This window comes from Entelurus aequoreus, linkage group LG19, assembly GCF_033978785.1.
Source record: "Entelurus aequoreus isolate RoL-2023_Sb linkage group LG19, RoL_Eaeq_v1.1, whole genome shotgun sequence".
NCBI classification, from domain to species: Eukaryota; Metazoa; Chordata; class Actinopteri; order Syngnathiformes; family Syngnathidae; genus Entelurus; species Entelurus aequoreus.
Genome location: NC_084749.1, coordinates 9875726 through 9892177, shown reverse-complemented (window position 1 = coordinate 9892177; position 16452 = coordinate 9875726). Strand labels below are relative to the sequence as shown.

The following is a 16452-nucleotide window of genomic DNA, read 5'->3' as shown; positions in this document are numbered from 1 at the left end:
TATATATATATATATATATATATATATATATATATATATATATATATATATATATATATATATATATATATATATATATATATGTGTGTGTGTGTGTGTGTGTGTGTACAGGCAAATATTGACATGAAGCCACAGACAGCTGCACTCCTGAAGGTCCCAATAAAATTCTGTTTATGCTCCAAATGAAGCTAGTATTGATGATACATTCCTACGATATGATATATTGTGGAAGGGCGCCATACATAAATCTGATTCCCAGCAGAGTTCCAAACAGTCCAATTTCCTTTGTGATGGATCTGTGTGGCCATTACAAGGGATGACGTCAGAAGTGCCCTGCAGGCATACATTGGCAGGTGTGATGTCATATGATGTGGCGCCCTCTTGTGGTCATAAATAAATCATCCTTTATTAACAACCAATACCATACAATAATAATAATAGACTTGCTATTAGAAGGCAGGTGTGATGTCATATTATGTGGTGCTCTCTTGTGGTCATAAATAAATCCTCCTTTATTAACAACATACCATACAATAATAGACTTGCTATTATTATCATTTGATGTGGCGCCCTCTTGTGGTCGTTCAAGACATTTCATTAACGCCAAAAGACCAAAAATACCATCATGAGGAATATCAGTATCGATATACATCACAAACTTGGATTTTATTGTCAAAGTTGTCACTTTTTCAACTTATTTAAAAACAAAGTGTGAATGTCCACTACGGTATCATCTTGTATTGCTTAACAAACACCAAAGTACCGAACATTGGTACCGTGGGGTACTGGTCTTGATTCCTGGGTACATGAAATGGGTGCCGTTTTAACACTAACCTATTTATTTTCCACCATCTGAAATGGACTCATGTTGTCTTTATGTTGAAGTGGAGGGGTAATTGTTTTTTTGGCGACACCTAGTGGTTACAATAATTTATGACATCAAGCTAACGACGCAGTGAGTTGAGTGATGTGGACACGTTTGTTGCTGGATGCTTTCTAACATGCCTTGGAGACTTGGTACCTGAAAGTAATATGCAACTATAATTACTATTTCGACAAATTTGCCGTTTTAAAAAGCAATATTGTTCATGAGCGCTATAGAGTACGGCGACGCTAAAAGTAGTTCCTCGGCGTTAGCTCTTATAATAATATCGCAAATACTCGGTTGATATTCAGTCCAAGACGTGTTATTGTGGGAGGTTTTTGGATGTTTTGCAATGGAGTACTTTCATTGGCCGCATTGTTAGCCACCTCGTGCTTGCCATATTTTACGAGTTAGAATGCATAAAAAAAAGAAAAACAGGTGTTCTCGTCTCACGTAAAGATTGTCAATGATTCCATGAAAAGTGCAGTTCCCTTTAAACCATTTTTCATTTCACTCTTCATCTATGCCACTGAAGCAGGGCAGGTTATTTGTCACTACCCTAATGAGAGCTTTCACCTTGGTATCACCCCAAGTTGATGATGCGGCAGAACACTTGGCTAACGAGCGCCCACATTTATGGGCAAAAGCTTCTAATTGCCCGCTTCCAATTAGCCATTCAGTCTCTGTTCTTTTACCCCGAAGGTTTGTAGACCTGGTCAATAATCACATCCAGTATCCGTCTCTTGTTGCCCGTTATTGGATGGATGAACCGTAGCTCCCCAGCACTCATGCAGCTCCATAACCACAATTACCTCGCTACTCAAATGTGTTGCCAACAATTTTGGTTTACAGGTGCACACCTCAGATATATTTTGGTGTCTTGATGCATGTTACAGTCAGCATTTTAGCATGCTTGCTTTTTTTTTTAGCTAACTTTACACCTCAGCGTGAAATATTTTGTTACTTGACGAATGATACTTGTTGCCCTGCTAATGTTAGTATGCTCGTTTTTAACGCTAATTGTCAGGTTCAAACACTGATGACATCGATTAAACAAGACAAGAAGCAAAGAATTGAACAGAGACAGAATTCAATTTGGCTCAATTTGAGGAGAGACGCTTGGACATCTGTACCCTTGTACAGTGTCATTACGCTCTGCCAAAAGATTGCACGCCTCCTTCTTTTATTTGGACCTTCCCTAACCACATGGCCATAGCTGCTTCTGAAGGACAAAGGTTGTAAACAGTTCACAGAAAAGGTCAGTTCAAAAAAGAGGTCCGTAAAACAGTTCAAAAAGAGGTTGAAAAAGGAGGTTCGAAAAGAGGTCGTCTGGAAATTGGGCAGATCCTGCCTTCTCTCCGCTTTGTAGTCCTTGGGTAAAAACAATATCTTTCTGTTGATTACCATACATGAAAGAAAACAGAAAACCCTCCATGTTGCTTTTCCCCTTACGCAGTGGAGTTTTACAAGCCTTCCTCTTGGTAGGTTTCAAAGACGGCTTTTGCTTCTCACCGGACACTCAACGTAACACAAAGTTTTTGTGATAACTTAGAAACAATTATTCTAACACTAATTATGTAGGTGTACATGGTACTTCAGGCATGCTAATGTTAGCACGCTAGCATTTATTTATTTTTTAGGTATATTCCTCAGTTAACTACAACTAAGATGCACGTTACAAACAAACATCTGGTGCGTAATAAGTACAATATGTTAACACTTTCGGGCGCAACAAAAAAAAAAAAACACCATAAACTTTACACTTCTATTTTTTGTACGGTGTCCTTGAGGGCCTAGAAAGGCGCTTTATAAGTAAAATGTATTATTATTATTATCATTATTATTATCTAACGTCTTAGACTTGCAACTGTAGTTGTAACTTAATGTCATATTGCAGTTGATAAAATAATACAACTAAATATAACAACTGGACAACAGTTATAATAATCATCTCATTTTTAAGTATTGCAATAAAAAATTAGATTTGATTACCAAAAACAATTCATATTTACTAACCCACACAAAAGCACCAAAAATTGGTACTGTCGAATATCGGTATCGGCTCTCAGGTAGTGGTAATCAGTACTGTATCAGTTCATCTCGATGTATTAATGACAATAATGTACTAATCATTAACTGTCTGGAATGGACTCGAGCTGTCTTTGTGTTGAAATGGGATGGTCATTTATTTTATGGTCACAGTAATATTTGAGGTCAAGCTCATGACGCTGCAAGTTGAATGACGCGGACACGTTTGTTACTGGATTGGCTACTGTGGAGAATGCATATATGTTTAAGAGTTCTTTCTGTATTCATAGTCATGTTTGAAGCAGCTAGTGTTTTTCCATTTGTACTCTTTCTATTTTTTCTCTTATGTCCGCAAGTAAACTATGTGTGTTACCTTGAAGGCTTGCACTGTAGGAGATGGAATACTCCCTTTTGTCTTATCTGTAGTAGAACAATGAGGCTGTGTTCCTTTCCGGACATGTGGGGGCTTTCTTTGTGTGCAAGAAGTTGGCTCTTCCGTTTGATTGTTAGAACAACTTGAGAAGCCGGTATGAATGTATTGGTCTGGGCTGTTCTCCTGAAGCTTCAGTAAAACTTGATAATATTCCTATTCTGTCTTGATGGTCCTTCTTACTCTGCATATATGTCATCTGAAAGAACTTGGGATTGACCTGTGACTTTACTTCCCTGGGAGGGAAGTCTGGTCTGACGCAACACTACTTCCTTGGAGACTTTGCATGTTTTAGCCGATAGTTGACATTGACAGATGTGCTGTTTTATTGTTCACCGATTATTACCTGTGACTAGCTTGTGTGCTATTGTGTGCTTAGCGGTCGCGTAGCTGCGAGCTCCTAGTGGCCTTTAGCTTGGCATGTTTACATTGAAACATCACACTTGTTCTTTCTTGGTCGGAAACAAAGCATGAAGAGTGGTTGACTTTTCAAAACTGGGACCAGCCAAGTCTGAAATCCTTTCACCACCAAGAGAACAAAGGTGTACCAGAAGTGCTCATTTAGGTGGAGATGGAGGCGTGAGCACGAACCTGCGCTCAAACAAGGTGTGCACGTGTGTCGTCTGGGGCAGAGAATATGACATGATGAATGTGGAAATCCTCAATGGGGTCAGACAACATCCCAAAGCAATTTGCGGAGCCAATGGCCCGTGACCAAGGCCACATTCCCAGAAGTGAAACTAAGGACTAGATGAGTGCCACGGTCTTGTCACTTCCTGTCAAACAGACAGAAGTGAAACTAAGGAGTTCCACGGTTTTGTCACTTTCTGTCAAACAGACAGAAGTGAAACTAAGGAGTACCACGGTCTTTTCACTTCCTGTCAAACAGACAGAAGTGAAACTAAGGATTAGATGTGTTCCACAGTCTTTTCACTTCCTGTCAAACAGACAAAAGTGAAACTAAGGACTAGATGAGTTCCACAGTCTTTTCACTTCCTGTCAAACAGACAAAAGTGAAACTAAAGACTAGATGAGTTCCACAGTCTTTTCACTTCCTGTCAAACACACAAAAGTGAAACTAAAGACTAGATGAGTTCCACAGTCTTTTCACTTCCTCTCAAACAGACAGAAGTGAAACTAAAGACCAGATGAGTTCCACCGTCTTTTCACTTCCTATCAAACAGACAGAAGTGAAACTAAGGACTAGATGAGTTCCACCGTCTTGTCAATTCCTGTCAAACAGACAGAAGTGAAACTAAGGACTAGATGAGTTCCACGGTCTTGTCACTTCCTGTCAAACAGACAGAAATGAAACTAAGGATTAGATGAGTGCCACGGTCTTGTCACTTTCTGTCAAACAGACAGAAGTGAAACTAAGGAGGTCCACGGTCTTGTCACTTCCTGTCAAACAGACAGAAGTGAAACTAAGGACTAGATGAGTTCCACGGTCTATTCATTTCCTGTCAAAATGGCCAAAAGTGAAACTAAGGACTAGATAAGTTCCACAGTCTTTTCACTTCCAGTCAAACAGACAGAAGTGAAACTAAGAATTAGATGAGTGCCACGGTCTTGTCACTTCCTGTCAAACAGACAGAAGTGAAACTAAGGATTAGATGCGTTCCACAGTCTTTTCACTTCCTGTCAAACAGACAGAAGTGAAACTAAGGATTAGATGACTGCCACGGTCTTGTCACTTTCTGTCAAACAGACAGAAGTGAAACTAAGGATTAGATGTGTTCCACAGTCTTTTCACTTCCTGTCAAACAGACAGAAGTGAAACTAGGGACTAGATGAGTTCCACTGTCTATTCACTTCCTGTCAAACAGACACAAGTGAAACTAAGGACTAGATAGATTCCACGGTCTTTTCACTTCCTGTCAAACAGACAGAAGTGAAACTAAGGACTAGATGAGTTCCACGGTCTTTTCACTTCCGGTCAAACAGACATAAGTGAAACTAAGGACTAGATGAGTTCTACAGTCTTTGCACTTCCTGTCAAACAGACAAAAGTGAAACTAAGGACTAGATGAGTTCCACGGTCTTGTCACTTCCTGTCAAACAGACAGAATGAGAGAAGTCAAGCTTTTGTTGGAAGTCATGTGAGGCGGCCATGTTGTTGAAAGAGTGACGGACCTTGGCACGGACGCCGCGTGATTCCCTCCCACCACTCAACTGGTGTTCCATGTGATGAGGCCAGTTTTGCGTCTCTTGACTGCGGCACATCCCTGAGGTCTGGACCTTGACGGGACTACCAGGCTTTCATCCTTCAAAAAAATCGATCGACTCCAGGAAGTCCGCTCAGGTGACTTGGGTTGACGATCTAACGAGGCGGCCATTAAACACGTGAGAACACACACCGCTGTGTTGCTGCCCGCCAACCCGTCTCCTGGAGCAAGTATTTACCCTTGACAAAAACAAAACACTTCCAGGAAATGCGGAGGAGCGTACTTGCACTGAGCATCAAAGAGGATCGCCTCTGGCCACCAGAGAATAGATAACATCATCAACAATGTCCCCACAACCACGGCAGAACAAGGATCAACTGAAATAGTCTTGATTGCAAACCGAAAACAGGTGAGGGGAAATGCGCTCGGACAAAAGTGAAGCAGCCGCGGGAAAACACCAACAAAACCGGAAAAGCCACCAAAATAAAAGCACAGGACAGGAACTAACACAAAACACCGGAGAACACAAACAAAAGCCAACCTAAATAGGTGGGTTTTGTTAGTGATCGTCCAATGACGTCATCAGGAATCATTCCTACTATCATTACTGTGCAGTGAGGAATGTTGGAGAAATGTTGATGTGAAATGAGTCAAAGAAAATAACCACAGCGTGACAGGGGTTGGGGCAGGGGGGGGGAACACGATGTCTAATTACAATCTCTGCCCGACTCAGGTAATTATCAGCAAACACACTAACGAACCACACTCGCCATCTGTCTGACGCAGCTCCTCCCAGTACACGCCTTTTGGCGGCAAGAGAGAGAGAGGGTGAGAGAGAGGGAGAGAGAGGGAGAGAGAGGGAGAGAGAGGGAGAGAGAGGGAGAGAGAGGGAGAGAGAGGGAGAGAGAGAAAGAGGGAGATAGAGAGAGAGAGAGACAGATAAGTGAGAGGTACAGAGAGAGGGAGAGAGAGAGAGGGAGAGAGGTAGAGAGAGAGGGCGAGAGAGAGACAGAGAGACAGAGAGGGGGGGGGAGCGAGAGAGGGAGAGAGAGAGGAGAGAGAGACAGAGAGAGAGAGGTAGAGGAAGAGGGAGAGAAAGGTAGGGGAGAGGGGGAGAGAGAGACAGACAGAGAGAGAGAGGGAGAGACAGAGACAGAAATAGAGAGAGAGAGAGAGAGAGACAGAGAGAGAGAGAGGTGGAGAGAGAGAATCAGACAGAGGGAGAGAGGGAGAGAGAAAAAGAGGGAGAGAGACAGAGAGAGACAGAGAGAGACATAGAGAGACAGAGAGAGAGACAGAGAGAGAGACAGAGAGAGACAGAGAGAGACATAGAGAGACAGAGAGAGAGACAGAGAGAGAGACAGAGAGAGACAGAGAGAGACAGAGACAAAGAGAGAGGTAGAGAGAGAGACAGAGAGAGTGTGAGAGAGAGAGAGACAGAGAAGTGAGAGGCACAGAGAGAGAGAGAGAAAGAGAGGGAGAGAGGGAGAGAGAGACAGAGAGAGACAGAGAGAGAGAGAGGGAGAGTGAGAGAGGGAGAGAGAGAGACAGAGAGAGAGAGACAGAGAGAGAGGGAGAGTGAGAGAGGGAGACAGAGAGACAGAGAGAGAGGGAGAGTGAGAGAGGGAGAGAGATAGAGAGGTACAGAGAGAGGGCGGGAGAGAGGGAGAGAGAGAGGGAGAGAGAGAGGGAGAGCGAGACAGAGGTAGAGAGAGAGGGAGAGAGAGAGGTAGAGAGAGAGTGAGAGAGAGAGAGGTAGAGAGAGAGTGAGAGAGAGAGAGGTAGAGAGTGAGTTGACAAAGTGGTGACCCTCACCCCCATCTTTGTTTGTGAATGACTGAGCATTTCATGGAAGCTGCTTTTATAGCCAATCATGGCACCCACCTGTTCCCAATTAGCCTGTTCACCTGTGGGATGTTCCAAATAAGTGTTTGATGAGCATTCCTCAACTTTATCAGTATTTTTTGCCACTTGGGCCAGCTTTGTTGAAACATCAATTTCCAAATGAGCTAATATTAGCCAAAAATAACAAAGTTTCTCAGAGTGAACATGAAGTATGTTGTCTTTGCAGTCTGAATATAAGTTGTTGTATTCTCTTTTTATTGACCTTTTACACAACGTGACAACTTCACTGCAATACTGCAATCCTGCTTAATGCTGAGCGCTAACATGTGTGTGTGTGTGTGTGTGTGTGTGTGTGTGTGTGTGTGTGTGTGTGTGTGTGTGTGTGTGTGTGTGTGTGTGTGTGTGTGTGTGTGTGTGTGTGTGCGTGTGTGTGGATGAACAGGACTTCTGTGTACACATGTGAGGGAATATTTGAGCTGCATCAATAATGAATCATGTGCAAACACACACACTGATCAAGTTGATGAGCGACATATTTGAAATATTTAACCAGGCTACTTCCTTTGTGGACCTACTATAGTATCATATACAGTACACTCATCCAGTAGTACGTGTGTATCATACACAGTACAGTCATCCAGTAGTACATGTGTATCATATACAGTACACTCATCCAGTAGTACATGTTTATCATATACAGTACACTCATCCAGTAGTACATGTGTATCATATACAGTACACTCATCCAGTAGTACATGTGTATCATATACAGTACACTCATCCAGTAGTACATGTGTATCATATACAGTACACTCATCCAGTAGTACATGTGCATCATATACTGTACACTCATCCAGTAGTACATGTGTATCATATACAGTACACTCATCCAATGTGTATCATATACAGTACACTCATCCAGTAGTACATGTTTATCATATACAGTACACTCATCCAGTAGTACATGTGTATCATATACAGTACACTCATCCAGTAGTACATGTTTATCATATACAGTACACTCATCCAGTAGTACATGTGTATCATATACAGTACACTCATCCAATGTGTATCATATACAGTACACTCATCCAGTAGTACATGTTTATCATATACAGTACACTCATCCAGTAGTACATGTGTATCATATACAGTACACTCATCCAGTAGTACATGTGTATCATATACAGTACACTCATCCAGTAGTACATGTGTATCATATACAGTACACTCATCCAGTAGTACATGTGTATCATATAGTATACACTCATGCAGTAGTACATGTGTATCATATACAGTACACTCATCCAGTAGTACATGTGTATCATATAGTATACACTCATGCAGTAGTAAATGTGTATCATATACTGTACACTCATCCAGTAGTACATGTGTATCATATACAGTACACTCATCCAGCAGTACATGTGTATCATATAGTATACACTCATGCAGTAGTACATGTGTATCATATACTGTACACTCATCCAGTAGTACATGTGTATCATATACAGTACACTCATCCAGTAGTACATGTGTATCATATACAGTACACTCATCCAATGTGTATCATATACAGTACACTCATGCAGTAGTACATGTTTATCATTTACAGTACACTCATCCAGTAGTACATGTGTATTATATAGTGTACACTCATCCAGTAGTACATGTGTATCATATGTATCATATAGTGTACACTCATCATTTAAAAAAAAAAAAAAAAAAATTTTTTTTTTTTTTTTTTTTTTACATAAATAAATACAATCATGTGTGCTTACGGACTGTATCCCTGCAGACTGTATTGATCTATATTGATATATAATGTATATATTGTGTTTTTTATGTTGATTTCATTAAAAAAAAAAAAAATTTTTTTTTTTTTTAAATTTCTTGTGCGGCCCGGTACCAATCGGTCCGCGGCCCGGTGGTTGGGGACCACTGCTGTACAGCACACTCATCCAGTAGTACATGTGTATCCTATACATCAGTGGTCCCCAACCTTTTTGTAGCTGCGGACCGGTCAACGCTTGAAAATTTGTCCCGCGGACCGGGGGGGGGGGGGGGGGGGGGTTTATTTTTTTCCATAAAGAAATACAATCATGTGTGCTTATATAGTGTACACTCATCCAGTAGTACATGTGTATCATATGTATCATATAGTGTACACTCATCATTTAAAAAAAAAAAAAAAAAAAAAAAAAATTTTTTTTTTTTTTTTTTTTACATAAATAAATACAATCATGTGTGCTTACGGACTGTATCCCTGCAGACTGTATTGATCTATATTGATATATAATGTATATATTGTGTTTTTTATGTTGATTTCATTAAAAAAAAAAAAAAAAAAAATTTTTTTTTTAATTTTTTTTTTTTTAATTTCTTGTGCGGCCCGGTACCAATCGGTCCGCGGCCCGGTGGTTGGGGACCACTGCTGTACAGCACACACATCCAGTAGTACATGTGTATCCTGTACAGCAGTGGTCCCCAACCTTTTTGTAGCTGCGGACCGGTCAACGCTTGAAAATTTGTCCCGCGGACCGGGGGGGGGGGGGGGGGGGTTTATTTTTTTCCATAAAGAAATACAATCATGTGTGCTTACGGACTGTATCCCTGCAGACTGCATTGATCTATATTGATATACAATGTCTATATTGTGTTTTTTATGTTGATTTATTAAAAAAAAAAAAAAAAAATTTAATTTTTTTCTTGTGCGGCCCGGAGGTTGGGGACCCCTGCTGCTATACAGTATATAAGTAGACATGTTGAACCTTAGCTAGTTTCCTTACAAATACATAAGTAGACATGTTTCCTGTCACTGGTACTTTCTTCCTCACATGAAATATAAATGAGGATGGAGGAGATGACTTCACATTCAGACATTTTAATTAGAGCAGCAGATTGATGCTTTTTCATGAATTACTCTCTCAGTTTGGTCTCAGATCTAGCTGATTTGACCTTTGACCTTTCTTGAATAGAATCACTCAAATGAGATTTTGAAAAAAAATTTTTTTTTAAAAGAGCTGATGATGTTTGGAGAATTGACTCTTCTACTTCCCTAAGTCCACTTCCGTGCACCAAAGCAATGTTGGAGCCCAGCACGCAGAGCTGACACACATTCTCTTCTTCAGGTACTCAAGTATCTTTCATTGCTGCCTCCAAAAACTTCTTCAAGTACACAAGTATCTTTCATTGCTGCTTCCAAAAACTTCTTCAAGTACACAAGTATCTTTCATTACTACCTCCAAAAACTTCTTCAAGTACACAAGTATCTTTCATTGCTGCTTCCAAAAACTTCTTCAAGTACACAAGTATCTTTCATTACTGCCTCCAAAAACTTCTTCAAGTACACAAGTATCTTTCATTACTGCCTCCAAAAACTTCTTCAAGTACACAAGTATCTTTCATTGCTGCCTCCAAAAACTTCTTCAAGTACACAAGTATCTTTCATTACTGCCTCCAAAAACTTCTTCAAGTACACAAGTATCTTTCATTGCTGCCTCCAAAAACTTCTTCAAGTACACAAGTATCTTTCATTACTACCTCCAAAAACTTCTTCAAGTACACAAGTATCTTTCATTGCTGCCTCCAAAAACTTCTTCAAGTACACAAGTATCTTTCATTGCTGCCTCCAAAAACTTCTTCAAGTACACAAGTATCTTTCATTGCTACCTCCAAAAACTTCTTCAAGTACACAAGTATCTTTCATTGCTACCTCCAAAAACTTCTTCAAGTACACAAGTATCTTTCATTGCTACCTCCAAAAACTTCTTCAAGTACACAAGTATCTTTCATTGCTGCCTCCAAAAACTTCTTCAAGTACACAAGTATCTTTCATTACTGCCTCCAAAAACTTCTTCAAGTACACAAGTATCTTTCATTGCTGCCTCCAAAAACTTCTTCAAGTACACAAGTATCTTTCATTGCTGCCTCCAAAAACTTCTTCAAGTACACAAGTATCTTTCATTGCTGCCTCCAAAAACTTCTTCAAGTACACAAGTATCTTTCATTACTACCTCCAAAAACTTCTTCAAGTACACAAGTATCTTTCATTGCTGCCTCCAAAAACTTCTTCAAGTACACAAGTATCTTTCATTGCTGCCTCCAAAAACTTCTTCAAGTACACAAGTATCTTTCATTGCTACCTCCAAAAACTTCTTCAAGTACACAAGTATCTTTCATTGCTACCTCCAAAAACTTCTTCAAGTACACAAGTATCTTTCATTGCTACCTCCAAAAACTTCTTCAAGTACACAAGTATCTTTCATTGCTGCCTCCAAAAACTTCTTCAAGTACACAAGTATCTTTCATTGCTGCCTCCAAAAACTTCTTCAAGTACACAAGTATCTTTCATTGCTGCCTCCAAAAACTTCTTCAAGTACACAAGTATCTTTCATTGCTGCCTCCAAAAACTTCTTCAAGTACACAAGTATCTTTCATTACTGCCTCCAAAAACTTCTTCAAGTACACAAGTATCTTTCATTGCTACCTCCAAAAACTTCTTCAAGTACACAAGTATCTTTCATTACTGCCTCCAAAAACTTCTTCAAGTACACAAGTATCTTTCATTGCTACCTCCAAAAACTTCTTCAAGTACACAAGTATCTTTCATTACTGCCTCCAAAAACTTCTTCAAGTACACAAGTATCTTTCATTGCTACCTCCAAAAACTTCTTCAAGTACACAAGTATCTTTCATTACTGCCTCCAAAAACTTCTTCAAGTACACAAGTATCTTTCATTGCTGCCTCCAAAGTCAGACCCATTTATTCGGTGTTTGGCCCCCCAGACAGCTGCATGTCTTCTAAAACTAAAAACAAACTTTAAGATGATCAATATTAGAATAATAACAGCAATATTAATAGTCTATTTATTATTTATCTCTGTATTTATTTATTAATCTCTATTTATTTATCTCTGTATTTATTTATCTATCTCTGCATTTATTTATTTTTCTCTATATTTATTTCTTTATCTCTGTATTTATTTATCTCTTTATTCATGTATCTCTATATTTATTTCTTTATCTCTGTATTTCTTTATCTCCATATTTATTTCTTTAGCGCTGTATTTATTTATTTATCTCTGTATTTATTTATTAATCTATATTTATTTATCTCTGTATTTATTTATCTATGTCCGTATTTATCTATCTATCTCTGTATTTGTTTATTTATCTCTATTTATTTATCTCTATATTTATTTATTTATCTCTGTATTTATTTCTTTATCCCTGTATTTAGTTATCCCTATATTTATTTATTTATCTCTGTATTTATTTATTAATCTCTATTTATTCATCTCTATATTTATTTATCTATCTCTGTATTTATTTATTTATCTGTGTATTTATTTATCTCTATTTATTTATCTCTATATTTATTTATTTATCTGTGTATTTATTTATCTCTATTTATTTATCTCTATATTTATTTATCCCTGTATTTATTTCTTTATCTCTGTATTGATTTATTTCTGTATTTATTTATCTCTATATTTATTTCTTTATCTCTGTATTTATTTCTTTATCTCTGTATTTCTGTATCTCTGTATTTATTTATTAATCTCTATTTATTTATATCTGTATTTATTTATTTATCTGTATATTTATTTGTTTCTGTATTTATTTCTTTATCTCTGTATTTATTTATATCTATATGTATTTCTTTATCTCTGTATTTCTTTATCTCTGTATTTATTTATTTATCTCTGTATTTATTTATTAATCTCTATTTATTCATCTCTGTATTTATTTATCTATCTCTGTATTTATTTATCTCTATTTATTTATCCCTGTATTTTTTTCTTTATCTCTGTATTTCTTTATCTCTATATTTATTTCTTTATCTCTGTATTTATTTCTTTATCCCTGTATTTCTTTATCTCTGTATTTATTTATTAATCTATATTTATTTATATCTGTATTTATTTATTTATCTCTATATTTATTTATTTATTTCTGTATTTATTTATTTATCTCTGTATTTATTTATTTCTGTATTTATTTATATCTATATGTATTTCTTTATCTCTGTATTTAACTCCTATTACTTTTCAATATGTTCTGACTTAATGTTTGGTTTCTTATTTCCTGAACACTTTGTTACCAATGTTTGGTTCAGAAGGAAGGTCAGACGGACTAAGCTCAGCTTCTTCCTGCTCCTTCTCGGACATCCTGAAGCGTGTAAATGTAAAGATGGAACTTATTCACAGAACAAATACAAGATGTTGATGGTTTTTTCTGAACTGTTTTCTCATTTGATCCGCCAAATGAGGTGTTATGAAGTGATGAATTGTTCATGTCAGACGTGGTCCACCGTACGTGCGCTTATTAATGGTCCTGCCAACTGTTCCGTCTTCGCCTATTTCTGTCCTGCTAATGATCCGCTTATTCATTCCTCAATTGCACGCCGTAATAAAAGTCTTCCATCTTCTAGATTCATCTCTGGAATTCTATTTCAGTAATGTCCGCCGACACACGTCTTCATCCTGTCACCTCATCATCCTCACTGCTCATTACTCTCGTTATCATGCAAGCAGTGAAGTTGTCACGTTGTGTAAAAGGTAAATAAAAAGACAATAAAACAAATCCTTTTCAACTTATATTCAATTGAATAGACTGCAAAGACAACATATTTCATGTTCACACTGAGAAACTTTTATTTTTTTTGCAAATAATCATGAACTTAGAATTTAATGGCAGCAACACATTGCAAAAAAAGTTGTCAGAGGGGCATTTTTACCACTGTGTTACATGGCCTTTCCTTTTAACAACACTCAGTAAAGGTTTGGGAAGTGAGGAGACACATTTTTGAAGTGGAATTATTTCCCATTCTTGCTTGATGTACAGCTTAAGTTGTTCAACAGTCTCCCTTCTGCTATCTTAGGCTTCATATTGCACCACACATTTTCAATGGGAGACAGGTCTGGACTACATGCAGGCCAGTCTAGTACCCGCACTCTTTTACTATGAAGCCACACTGTTGTAACACGTGGCTGGCATTGTCTTGCTGAAATAAGCAGGGGCGTCCATGATACCGTTGCTTGGATGGCAACATATGTTGCTCCAAAAGCTGTATGTACCTTTCAGCATTAATGGTGCCTTCACAGATGTGTAAGTTACCCATGTCTTGGGCACTAATACACCCCCATACCATCACACATGCTGCCTTTTACACTTTTCCGCCTAGAACAGTTCGGATAGTTCTTTTCCTCTTTGGTCCGGAGGACACGACGTCCACAGTTTCCAAAAACAATCTGAAATGTGGACTCGTCAGACCACTTTTCCACTTTGCATCAGTCCATCTTAGATGAGCTCAGCGAAGCGTTTCTGGGTGTTGTTGATAAATGGCTTTGGCTTTGCATAGTACAGTTTTAACTTGCACTTACAGACGTAGCGACCAACTGTAGTTACTGACAGTGGGTTTCTGAAGTGTTCCTGAGCACATGTGACGATATCCTTTACACACTGATGTCGCTTTTTAGTGCAGTACCGCCTGAGGTATCCAAGGTCCCTAATATCATCGCTTACGTGCAGTGATTTCTCCAGATTTTCTGAACCTTTTGACGATATTACGGACCGTAGATGGTCTTCCTGGTACTTCCTGGTAGCCTGGTGCTAACTTCCTGTTAGCTTTGGAAGTGAAACCCAACTTTCCCCGTTGGATTAATGATTTGAAATGATTAATTACACATTGGAAAGTGGTAAAAAATAGAAATGCACTTAAATTATCGTTTTATTGGCTTAATTTAAGTTATTTTAGATGAGTCAATTTCTTTTGTATTTATTATTCTTCATTTTAACCAATGTTTACCTATAATACTTTCACTTTACTCAACAATTTTTAAAACGTTTATTTTTTTTTTAAAGAAAACAAAAACACTTCCTCTTTGCCTATTCGTCCTTTTTGTCATGTGACCAGATGACAAAAAATAAAATAAAATAAATACAAATATCTTCTCAACTTAAAACGTGTGTTTTATATTACATCCATCCATTTTCTACCGCTTGTCACTTTTGGGGTTGCGGGGGGTGCTGGAGCCTATCTCAGCTGCATTCAGGCGGAAGGCAGGGTACACCCTGGACAAGTCGCCACCTCATCGCATGTTTTATTCAATAAGATAATAATAATAATATATTTTATTTGTAAAAAGCACTTTATATTGAGCAAACAATGTCAAAGTGCTACAGTGTATTAAAAAAATAAAAATAAAATAAAATAAAAAAAATAAAAAGATAATAAAAATAAATAAAAATAAAAGAAGACGTTTTTATACGTAACATTTTGCAGCATTTCTCCCATGCGGTTGTTGATGTCATGCAATACATATGTTGATGGTCGCCTGCACCAGGTGTGAGAAGATACGTCATAAAACAGGTGAGCAATCACAAAAGAACGTACAAAAATAAATGCTAAAAGTAAAAAAAAAAAAAGAAAAAAAAAAAGAGGGAAATAAATGTTTTATTGAATTATTGAAGGCAGTGCGCCGATGACGTCACTAGGGGGCAGTCTTCCAGGGCGCCAAAGCAGGAAGAGAAGCGCGCCATAAGAGGAGAATCCACATGATGAAGAGGAGGAAGAGGAGGAGACCGGGACTTGGTTTTGTCCCGTTCGGCTCCCGTTAAAAGACCCCCCCCCTCACCCCCCCTCTTCACCTGAGCGATGCCGGCGTTGCTTCTTCCTCTTCATCTTCATCTTCATCACAAGAACATTCAGCACCTGAGCGGAGGACGGCAGCTCTTCTTCTTCATCATCATCATCATCATCACCAACTCCTCACCTTCTCCTCAATGGCAGCACTTTCACTTTCACTTTCGGCCTGACAAGTCTGGAACAAGTACCTCCGCCAAGCCTCAACATGTACCAGGGCCACGTACAGGTAAGCCACGTGACCACGTGTGTCGTCAGCCTCGTGCCGCTATCGAACATCGACGCATCGATTTAGACTTTCCCACTTTTCATGTGTACTTCTTGCAGCTCCGCTCGTTATTTCCCCGTCATGCCGCCCGTGTGACGTCACCGCAGTGTGACGTCACACGTGAAACATGCCAAACTCGGGTCAGACCACCCTTTCCCCCTAGAACAAGGATATCATCGACACCAGTATCAGCAGTAGGCT

At 38.7% G+C, this 16452-nt stretch overlaps 2 protein-coding genes across 3 annotated transcripts in view; one reads left to right on the top strand and one right to left on the bottom strand.

The window, feature by feature from the left end:
* dnase2b (deoxyribonuclease II beta) overlaps positions 1-16452 on the bottom strand; it is a 108109-nt gene that overhangs the window by 53005 nt on the left and 38652 nt on the right. The gene's annotated exons all lie outside the window — the stretch shown is intronic.
* The window catches only part of pex5la (peroxisomal biogenesis factor 5-like a), a 153021-nt gene continuing 152525 nt past the window's right edge, over positions 15957-16452 (top strand). For both annotated transcript variants that reach the window (XM_062027845.1, XM_062027844.1), the window contains exon 1: positions 15957-16212. In XM_062027845.1, the coding sequence (XP_061883829.1) occupies positions 16192-16212 (21 nt within the window). In that variant the 5' untranslated portion in view covers positions 15957-16191. The remainder of the gene's footprint in view (positions 16213-16452) is intronic.